Source organism: Rhineura floridana, chromosome 2 (genome assembly GCF_030035675.1).
Source record: "Rhineura floridana isolate rRhiFlo1 chromosome 2, rRhiFlo1.hap2, whole genome shotgun sequence".
NCBI classification, from domain to species: domain Eukaryota; kingdom Metazoa; phylum Chordata; class Lepidosauria; order Squamata; family Rhineuridae; genus Rhineura; species Rhineura floridana.
In genome coordinates this window covers 160,225,756-160,237,291 of record NC_084481.1, presented here as the reverse complement: position 1 = coordinate 160,237,291, position 11,536 = coordinate 160,225,756, and the positions used below count along the sequence as shown (strand labels likewise).

The 11,536-nt window shown below is 42.5% G+C and overlaps 1 protein-coding gene across 4 annotated transcripts; it reads right to left on the bottom strand.

The window, feature by feature from the left end:
* Nucleotides 1–2,212: 2,212 nt before the first annotated feature.
* Nucleotides 2,213–10,623, bottom strand: PIGH (phosphatidylinositol glycan anchor biosynthesis class H). Of its 4 annotated transcripts, none has more exons than XM_061611081.1 (4): nt 10,319–10,623; nt 7,467–7,694; nt 6,457–6,540; nt 2,213–2,874 (listed from the first exon to the last, which is right to left on the bottom strand). In XM_061611081.1, the coding sequence occupies exons 1-4, from the start codon at nt 10,406–10,408 to the stop codon at nt 2,794–2,796; spliced, it is 483 nt and encodes a 160-aa protein (XP_061467065.1). In that variant the 5' UTR covers nt 10,409–10,623; the 3' UTR covers nt 2,213–2,793. The 4 variants fall into 4 exon arrangements, with proteins under 4 accessions (XP_061467065.1, XP_061467062.1, XP_061467064.1 ...); XM_061611078.1 differs by having other exon boundaries at nt 10,229–10,615; XM_061611080.1 differs by having other exon boundaries at nt 7,509–7,694; nt 10,229–10,614.
* Between the last annotated feature and the right edge of the window lie 913 nt (nt 10,624–11,536).

Sequence of the window (11,536 nt, the reverse complement as noted above, 5' to 3'; positions counted from 1 at the left end):
GACAACTGATTGTACAGATGGTTTCTACAGAAGTGTTGTAAAGGAATGCAGGTAAATGGGGTGATCCTGAAAGTGCAAGTAGTAAAATTCAATCAGCTACTTGGCAGAGATGACAACTTCAAGGTTTCTGATGGCTGGCTTTGGAAGTGGAAGGTTCCTCATGGGATCTCTCTCAGTTACACTGTGACAGTGAAACTGCATCCTGTGATACCAAAGCAGCAAGTGGAGTTTCCTAAATTTCTCATCAAAATGATCAAAGAGGGCAATTACAGCAATGAACAGTTATATAACTGTGATGAGACAGGGCTGTTCTTCACACTGCTCCGAGAAAATGATGGATGTTATCAAGACACCAAACAAGGAGGGCATGAAGATCCAGAAGGACAGAGTGATTCTGTTACTGTGTGCCAACATGAGTGGCAACCACAAGCTGAAGCTACTGTGCAATGGCAAAAGTCAGAATCCTCTGTATTTCAAGCACATCAACATGAAATCACTGCCCGTGCTCTACTGCAGAAGTTCCAGTGCCTGGATTTGTACCACCAGTGAGACGCCACTTGCGTTCAAGGAAACTGGAACAGAAAGCTCTCCTGCTGTTGGATCACTGTCCAACCCTTCCTTCAGCTGACATCCTGTTCAGACAGGAAAATCAAAGCTCTCTCTGAAGAATACCACAACACTGATCCAGTCCATAGATCAAGGCATCATTCAAGCATGTAAATCTTACTGTTGCGGTAACTTGCTGGTCAGTGTTGTAAACTCACAAATGCAAATTCCAAATTTCTTGAAGGCGTTAATGCTAAAAGATGTAGCACACAGCACTGGCTTAGCAAGAGAAAAAGTCAGTTCCATGAGTATTGCCAATTGCTGGAAAAAATGTGTTGCAAGCGTGGAGATAATGTATAACGACACAGAATTGCACACAGAAGTATTTCCCACACAGAAAATGGAGGGTGCTTGCAGTGCACCCGGGAGGAGTCTTGCAGCAAATGATCTGGCTGCCTGGACTGGGATGGATGCAGAAGTTCCAGTGGTGCAGATCCAGAGCAAGGAGGAAATTGTGGCTTCTGTGATGAGTAGCCAGGTGAATGAGCAGCAAGAAGTCAGTGACAAAGGGAGTTAGGTGACAGTGTTGAGGCTTCCTCTGAAGCAACGGCCAAAGTAAATTATTTATTTATTTATATTCCGCCCTTCCTCCCAGCAGGAGCCCAGGGCAGCAAATAAATAAATAAATAGGGTGCTTGAAAACAACAATGAGCTGATGAGGTGGCTGGAATAGTAGAGCGATAGCAAGGACCTTCATGTGCTCCATCTGAGCAGCATCAAGAACTATGTGCTGAGAACACTCTGCTCAGTTTTGCCAAACCAAAAAGTCTGACTACCAAAGGAAAAAGGAAGCCTAAAATGTTAAGTACTGCACCTTTTAAAACCTTTAGCAAGCAGTTTACTGCAGTTTGCAGGTAATTCTAAGTGCCTCTCAGTGCAATTTTCATTATAATGCCAAACCCCTATAACCCCTTTGTCCCAACCCCCAAATGAGCTTCCACTGTATATATTTCTACATATTTGTCATACTGCTGTAGTTCAGGTGGCTGTTGACAGAAGGTGCTAACCCTGCAAACTACAGCATGATGACGAGGAGGTGGAGGAGGAGGTGACATTGGTGCCTGGTAAGATGTTTATCAGAAGGTGGAGATAAAAGAGTTGAGGAGCCAAGCGCTATTGCCAGGCCAGGGGAAAAGAGGTGAATCTGGCTCCACCAATCCTCCAGGCTTGCATAATCTGTTCAGTTCTTTTTCCTGTTTTGAAACCAGTCATATTTCCATATTCTGTGCATCTTTCTATCAGTTTGCCATTCTCCAAAGCATCAGTTGCTTCCTTTTGTTTTCAAGGCCTTTTCCTGGCCTTCTCACTTATTACTATTGAGCAGTCTACTTCCTGTGTGATGTCCTGCGTGATGTAGTTAAGCTCAGCAACTAAGGAGGCCCAATCAATGCCTACCCTGCTGTGGTAATGGGAAGTAATTGGAAGAGATCCTTGGGCCAGGCATGTGGCTGCAGTAACAGAGTCCCCTGTCCTCCTGAGTCAAGCGAAGCTTAAACTTTCCTCCTGCTTCCAGCTCAGCCGCACCAAAATCCCTCCCAGACCAGATGGTGCCACCACTGCCTGGTCTACAGATGATTTTGTGACAACACTGAATACACCAAACTGCTTCTAAAACAACTAGTGAGACGTTTTATTAATAGGCATTTGTATCAAATAATACCAACTACATTGTGCTAATGACAAACCTGAGTGAATACGTAAGAATACCATATGGGCATAGGCAGATCCCATAATCTAAATGATTGGTCCTCAGAAAACAAAATGTAACAGTATTGTCAGTTTCTCTTCTTCCATGTACTTGTACTGAGAAAGGGAGCAGTTTCCTGCCTCCATCCCATTTCTGCTGAACCTTCCTTGTAGATTTCCATTCACTTAGGTAGAGTTAATTTTTAACAGAAAAGATTGTTATCATTGAGTTTCTTACATCACCATGTTGACAAAAGAAGATGTGGGGCCCAGGTTAGCCATTCTCCCCCCAACATTTCTTCAAGGTTGCACGTTGTCCAAGAAATCCTTGTCCAAGAAAGCACTAGCAATTTTCAGTTTCCTGGTCCATTAGAATCCCCTGCCATCTAGTTATCCATATAGTGAAGTTCACTGACATTAAAATGCCTTCCCAAATATTTTTAGAAAATCTTGGCATTTTAGCACATCTTCTACCTTGATAAAGGCAAGCTAAAGGCTATGTCAAGATTTCTTCCTTTGCTCCAGGATTTCTTGGCAGCTTTTGTACACTTGGACAAGGCAGTCAAGACGTGGCTTGGAGCTCTGTAAATAAAGGAGAGCAAAGACACTCAGATGGCTGAAGCATTGTAATTCAGGCTGTATTTTGCTGCTGCAAGATTAAGGAGATTTCATACAAAGCAAGCATAGCTACTGGAGAACAAAAAGGAAGGTGTCATCTAGGGAGAGAGGAGATATTCAATTTTGTTTGCATTTTAATGAGAAACTACAGAATTTGCACTTCTCAAACCAATACGTGAACTAAAACAGTTATATTTTGAAATTCATACTACTCTGATTTTTGCAATGCAGTTCTCCAACCAAACTGCACATCTTAGGGAAAAATGTGCATAAAAATGCATATATTAGTGAAATGACATACAAAAATACATTGTTAGGTAAAATTATTTACAGAAATGTGTATATGAATCAAAACTGCATCCATAACTGTGTTTATGATGAGAAATTTACATTAAAATGTTAACAAATGTTAACATGTTGCCGCCCTGGGCTCCTGCTGGGAGGAAGGGCGGGATATAAATCAAATAATAAATAAACAAATTTTCATAAGGATTTTTTTTAAATGCAAATTGCTGCAGAAATGTGAACTGAATTTAAGAAAAATGAGAAACTGAGAGAAACTGAAATTAGATTCCTTAATTGCTAGTGTCATCTCTCTCAAGGGGTGGAGAAGGCACAGAAAGGGATGACTATGACTACATCCAATACTGTGCCTGTTCCATAACTATGGAGCTTGTTTCCAGGTCTTCCCCATGCATCTTTCACTGCTGTGTCAGATTAAAGGTATTTTTTTTTTAAAAAGTAACTGCCTTGTACACGCCAATCAAGCCATACTTATCTTAATATGGTATTTTGATATTTTTATATGAACAAATCCATACTGAATATTTCTGTAGTGATATTTGTCAACATCCACAAGTACAGTCTTAATTGCCTAATGAGGTGCAATACATTTCACAAAATCTTCTTTTGGCTTTACTGAAATTCAACTATTGTTCAGTCTGTACTGTGATCTTTCCTAGCATGGTCCCTGTATGGGCCTAAAAGTAGCTGCATACAGCCAACAGGGGTTTTGTTAGAATCCTAAGGATTTATTTATTTTATTTAAAAGATGTCTATCCTACCTTTTTAAGCTTAAAGATGCTAAAAAAAGTAAAACCAGCTAAAGAATCATAACCGTTGTGTCTATAAGTTTAAGGCTTCACAGCTGCAGAGCAGTGGTGGTGGGTGCCAACTTAACCTGGTGGTGAGGAAGCAGGACTAGACAGACAATCACCCACACACAAACCCACATAGACTCTCACCTAACAGTGACAAACACACACACTTCTTTCTCTCTCTCTCTCACACACACACACCCCTAGACACGCTTAACACAGGCATACACACACACGACATGCACTTTCTCACCTCACATTGGCAACACATTCCTAACATCTCTCTCTCACCTAACACTGTCACACACTACCTACACACACACACACACACTAGGGATGGAATCTGTTGACCGGTGCCAGTTTAAAAGCATTCCGCCAGCCTAACAGGCTGGCATCAGTATGAGTTTGTTCTGTATCCAGGAGCCACTGTTTTTACCAATCCATGTTTTTTCACTTTGAAAAAATACCTATATTTTTGAAGAAAATATCAATAAATTATCATTCTTACAATCAGTATTTTAGAGGCAGGTTTTTTTCAAAGTCTGTTTTCAAAAACAGCTGCAGAAATTCACTACATTAAAACTTGATCCTCAGCTATTAATGAAACATTTGGTACCAAATCCAAATTGAGCAGAAGTCAAGCACATCCCTAACACACACATATACATACTCTCTTTTCCTCTCTCACGCACACATATAGGGGGAGGAGGAAAGACTAAGACTAGGGGTTGGGGGGCAAAGAATAAAGGTGGGAGCAGAGAGCATTTCTATACTTCTTGGTAAGAAAGCAACCCCTTTCTCACCAAGCAGTGCAGACGTAAGCCAGTGGTTCTGCTCATGGGGAAAGAGAAAAATCTTCTTTTCCCCATGAGTTCCTTCAAGGTCAGAAAGATGGGCACACCCACCATTTCCCCACTCATTCCCCCTCCAGATGATTTTTTTAAAAGCCCAGGGGCCCAGAGAAGGTGGTGCTACTGTAACAAGGAGTATGATAGTCATGGCTGCCCTCTTCTAAAATCACTCACTGTTAACCAAGGCCACCAAGAACTACTACAAGAGGACTACCTATCTCACTCTGAGAACATGCTGCCCAGCAAGGAAACAACACTGCACATGCTCACAGACTGCATTCTAAGTGGCTATGGGTCGTAGTCCTGTCCTATCTCCTCCTTTAATTCAACATGTTCCTCTATGTAAATACCAATGCCCAATTGGCTACGTTGATAAAAGGAGGGGGGAAAGCTAAATTGCCAGTTCAGAGGGACCAGATGCCCTAGAAAAATGCTAAAATATTGTAGGTTGTGCTTATGTGTTTACTTTGCTTCTTCCTTGGAGACAAAGGTGGGACCCTGGCAATAGCAATGGTTTGCTATTGGCTAGGAATTCAAAACAGCAGATTGGCTGGTATATGATGGACAAAAACAAGTTGGAGAGTGATTGCTATACTCTCTGTAATGGAAAATGGAAGGATGTAAGTTGTTATGTGCCTTCAAGTCAATTATGACTTATGGCGACCCTATGAATCAGCGACCTCCAATAGCATCTGTTATAAATCACCCTGTTCAGATCTTGTAAGTTCAGGTCTGTGGCTTCCTTTATGGAATCAAAAGGATGTAAGTAATGTTGTAGAAAACAAAAGGGGCAGAGAATTCTTCCAGGGTGGTGCCCTAGTCATCCTTACTGAGGAACCTCCATTGTTGCAGACTAGTCTAAATGATCAGAAAGAGGAGTGAAGTTGAACTGGGCCAAAAACTAAGAAAGAAAATTTTCTGTATTTTATTCCTAAGCTCTAGTTATTTCCCACCCCATCCCACCCTTTGCTCTCTAAGTTCTAATGACTTTTAAGCTCCTGAAAACATCTTAGTATAAAGTCCATTTGGAACCTCTCTTTGTGAAGGTCGCCACTGAGAGTTTCATAGAAAAACAGGTTAATTTAGTACGTGATTATAGACATGTTAATTGGCTCAGTGAGATGGTAAATTGTATTCTTTAGAACTGACATAACTGGGAAAAGCAAGGGCTTAAATGCATCAAAGGGTGACAAGGGTTACTGCCCCACCTACCTGGGTTAAATCAACTATCTAGAAAGTTCAGCACTCAATCCATGCTCAACTGAGCATGACACTGCTGCGTCTAAGGTGCAGTTACTGCAAGTAAGTCAATTACAAACTAACCTACACCCTGTGTTCTTGGACACAGGGTTGATAGCAAGATCACGTAAAAAACAGTGTTCTGTAGCAGCGTGCAGAGTTCTGAAAATAAGAGGCCATAGTCAAAATTCTACATGGGCTAACAGACATTTTCTAGCCTTCTAATATTCCTGTGCACTACCCATTGAAGAAATATTGAAATCAAATAGAAAATCCCAGGAACACCCCAGGAAGGAAAAACTTGGTGTGGTATCAAAGAATGAAAACATAAGATTCCCAGCAAGACACAGTGGACTCACCTGAAACAGTGGTACTACCTCAGAAACAACATGAGGTTCCATGGGATCTTGAAGAAGGATGCACAGGTAATAGATAACCTTTTGCTACAAAAACAAGCAATACACAAATAGAACAATGAGAAAGTTGTTGTTCTATGTTACCAATCATAAGTCTATAACCCTGGTATAAGTAGCTTCTACCCACAGTATGAAAATGGAAATGGACTGCCTTCAAGTCGATCCCGACTTATGGCTACCCTATGAATAAGGTTTTCATGGTAAGGGGTATTCAGAGGGGGTTTATCATTGCCTCTGTCTGAGGCTAGTTCTCCCAAGCTAGCTAGAGCCTGCTCAGCTTGCCACAGCTGCACAAGCCAGCCCCTTCCTTGTCCACAACTGCCAGCTGGGGGGCAACTTGGGACTATGCAGCTTGCCCACAGCTGCACATGTGGCAGGGCACATAACCCCTGAGTCACTCACTGTGGGGGTGATCTTTAGCTGGCCCTTGACACCCAGGAGACACAAGCGGGAATTTGAACTCACAGACTCTGGACTCCCAGCCAGGCTCTCCTCCTCACTGTGCTATACCAGCCGTTCCACCCATAGTATAGCAGGATAATAATTTATTCACAAGAGGATGTTACTGGCCTAGTGTGGTCAAGTAAGGCTTCTGTGGTCTGGAGTCATCTTGGAGACTCTCTTTTTGACCAGTAGGAGCAAAGAGGTTTGCTGCTCCCACCTCCCATCTGCCAAATGAATCAGGAACTTAACCCCAACACACAGCAGGGCCAGCTTGGCAGTCATCCCCCTCCCATAAGATTTGATGGTAAGGCTCCATTCAGAGTTCTATCATTTCACGAGGGATTATCAGCTAAAGCGATAGGACAGAACACAGCCTTTTCTGTTGTTATCCCAACACTGTAGAATACCTTATCATCTGAGGTCCCTCCATATAGAAATTTTTTCCAGATAAATAATTTTGCCCTCTTGTGTATGTGCGCATGCACGCATGCACACACACATGCACTCACACAGCATATTAGGTTTACCATATAGATGGCTTCATTGATTACCACATCTTTTACTTGGCTCATCTCTATAAAGGTTGTACTTTCTTTGCCAGATGCAAAGGAGGAGGTCATCTGTATTCCAAGTGAACCAACAATCAGCAGAGACTCCTGGTCAATTTTCACAAAGTGTAGGTACATGAGCAAGCCAATCAATGTGATAAATATAGCAGCAGAAAGCACCACACTGTTCTGTAACAGAAATCAAGTTGAGGACATAAGACCAAATTCAGCAACTGACCAAACAGAATTCTGTTGTCTTTCTCCCCAATCAACTATTGAATTTAAGACATAAACATGACAAACTTCTTAAGGAATACGCAGCCAATCATGCAAGTTAACAATATGGAATAAAATAATGAAGACACAGCAAATGTATTATGCGCACATTTGTTCATGGGTCCTTTTTATAAGTAGGTAAGTATCATTATCCTTGTGCTTAGAGATAAAGATGGGTAACCAACATTAATCACAAATTAATCTTATGAAATAAAGAATAGAAAAGAGGCCTGGGCACATGACTTAATGCCTTTCCATAGACACCTGCAAAGATAAAAATAAGGTAACGGTCTTGATTTTCATCTACTTCACCTGTACAGTTTATCTGCTTATTGTATTTCAATGGTTTCTGTTCATATATGTATTACAAGTAAATGAAAATGAATAAAATATATTTTAAAAAAGAAAGGAGGCACACTACAATATAGGAGCATGGACTTATCCAATGATACAAAACCCTTCAACATAAATAACTAAATCGGAATAGTGCAGATATTTTAGAGAGTATGCTGTCATAGAACACCAGGGTCCAGAACTTTTGAATATATAAAAATGCTGGACAACCCTCACTTTTAAAAAATTTCTAAAAGGAACACCTAATTTTTTCCATGTACAGCTCTGTTTCTGGAATGTGCCTGTGTGTAACTTTAAATCTTCCTGGCATGGCCTTTTTGTAACCTACTGCACAGTCATATGTATGTTTACTTGGAAGTAAATTACAGTGATTTCAATGGGACAGTCCCAAGAAATTGTGCATTGGATTATAGCCCTAATTAACCATTCTGAACTGAACAATCCAAAGATGTGGTCGGTAAACATGGCTGCACACCACAGACTCCATATTACCTGCTGAACATGAAAACTTACAAAGAGCTCTGTACAACTCAAAATTTACTTCCACAATTTAGGAATATATCTTAGTTTTAAAAATAACTCTCAAAGAATTTGAGCTTCAACAACCTCTTCTATAAAATGAGGGCATTAGAACTTACTTCCATTTAAGTGTATACACTCAGAACTGCAATCTTAACCATTGTCTACTGTTTTAAATCACATTCATTTTTGTACTGAGGTATATTGTGGCAATTTTACTCAAGCTGCTACAATCAGTGTGAGCGAATCAGAAATCTTTCTAAATCCAGGAATGAGAGACCAGAGAAGGCAGGGCAAGACTGGATCCCAGACTACTTTCACTGTGCTTTGAAAAGATTCATGATGGGGCTTCCTATTATTTTTCTTTGGTACACCATTGCCTACATGATGATCATAGGCTGCATGCTTCTATTTACATGGACTAATTTAGTAAATAATGTTTATTGTCAGAGGTACTAATATTCTTGGAATAGATCTTTCATACGATTCCACAAAATGTGGTTTATACTATGCACTTTTCCTAGGGAGAAGCCCTAATGCACACAGTGGAGATGACTTCTGAATAAACATCATGCATGGGATTGTACTATTATGGACTTAGCATGGGATGAAATAGTTGGAGAATAAAAAGAGCTATTAATAATTAATGAGTATATTAATGTGCAAAAGGGCCACACACATCATTTTGATAATTCAGTTGATTAACTGCATCCAAAAACTGGTGCCATCCAAAGATGAGCCTTGCTGGATTAGGCGAAAGTACATCTAGTCCAGCCTCCTGTTCTAACAGTGGCTAACTAGCTCCCTAAAGGAAGCCTGCAAGCATAGTCTGAGTGCAACAGCACTCCTACCACTTGCGATTTCCAAGAACTGGTATTCAGAGATATGCTGCCTCCAACACTGGAGGTAGAACATAGCCATTGGGGCTAGTAGCTATTGATGTCCAATCCTCTATGAATTTGTCACTCTAACCCTATTTTAAAACCATCCAAGTTGATGGCCATCACTACGTTCTGTAGTAGCGACTTCCATCATTATCTATGCACGGTATGAAGAAATACTTTCTTTTGCCTCTCTTAATCGTCCAACATTCATTTTCATTGGTCGGTCCCGAGTTCTAGTACTGTTAGAGTCCTATACGCTTTCTCCGCACCATGGATTTTATACACCTCTATCAAACTAAAAAGCAGCTTTATTCTATTGCCCCGGCCATTCTATCCACTTAGTTAGGAGCAGCCCCCACTGGACCCAGTGGGAATTACTTCTGCCTAAATATACCTAGCTTTGCACTGCACGGGTGCATTTTTATGCAGTGATTCGTAACTAAGTGTAATCGGTTTTAAGCAGCATACGCAGGGTCTGGCAGGAGGAGAACGGGACAGGAGGGAAAGCGGAAGCTGAACGTCCTTCTGGGGGAAGCGGTTGCTATAGCATTTGGGGTACCCCTCCAGCGGGACCCTTATGAGTTTCTCTGCCTACGCCTGGGTTGGAAGAGCCCCTTTAGGGACCCCTTCGGCGGCACCAACACGCACGACGGATTCCGTAGGCAAGGGAGGACAAGGCCTCTTCGGTACCTGGCTGAGGACGAAGAGCCCGTAAGCCACCAGCCACACAGAGCACGTGACGGCGCTGAGCGAGCGCAACTGCAGCCGCGGGCAGCGCACCTGGAACTCCCGACAAGAGGCGCTGTGATGGCGGCGTTGCAACGTGATGCGCTCCCCCGACAGGGCCAGATACCGCTCTTCCTCCGCCATTTCCAATTCAGGGAGCGACGAGAACGGGCCTCCCGGGCGCCCAGAACGGCTCAATCTATCCTCCTCTCCGTCTTCTACTCTAGCCTCCGACAGCTCAGTGGTAGCACAGCTTCTCCCCTCCCCCGCGAGAGGAGCTGTTTCTTGTGCTGGAGAGGCAGGCAGGCAGGGCGGCTCTGCGGGGCTTCTCACGCCTGGCTTGGCAGCCACAACCGCAGCCTCCCTCCCAGTATCTGTGGCAGGAAGAGGACTGCGTAGCAACCTCAAGCGTTTTCCTGTCGTCCTCTGTTTCCTAGCCCACCTGGCAGGCGACCACCGTATGCTTTCTATTCAACCCCAAGGAAGCCAAGATGATTCGGCTGGGTGGGGAGAAATTTCTTCCTACCTTTGGTTTTTCATTCACCTCCAAACCTAAGCCAGTCATTTGTTTCCCCCATACCCACACACCTCGTTAATTACCTCGTAAAGATTACCCCCTCCCCCACAGACACACACCCATCTGGAGTAAAACAGAATACTGATGTTTGAGAAGGGGAGCGATTGATGTTTATCAATAATTAGAAGAGACGAGCAAAATGTAAATTCTTTGGTACAGGAATATGGAGAATATCAACGACGAATGTTATATAATGTTAAGAGTCATAGTCCAACACCTTAACCATTACACCACACCAGGGTTCGAATCCCCACATAGCCATGAAGCCCACTGGGTGACCTTGGGCCAGTCACTGTCTCTCAGCCTCATGAAAACCCTATTCATAGGGTCGCCATAAGTCGGAATCGACTTGAAGGCAATACATACAATGTTAAGAGTCCCGGTTATAACCCTTTTCTTCATTTTTTTAAACGTTCGTAAGTCAAGTGTTCTGGCTGATCCTCAAGGGAAGACCGTGACAAGCAGATTTGAGTGGCGTCTGAGATGGAATAGAAGACAGTTTCTCAGCCCACGGGCATCCGCAGGAAATTTTTTCGAGGGTAGGAAGTCAAACACGGAAAGCGGGGAGCAGGGTGATTTCTCTCACACACAAAAGGAGAATAGTGCCTGTACATTTTGCTTCATATCTCAGGTTCTACAAATGCTAGAAACTTATCTCCCCCCCTTTTTTTTATTAAATCTGGGGATTGTCCATC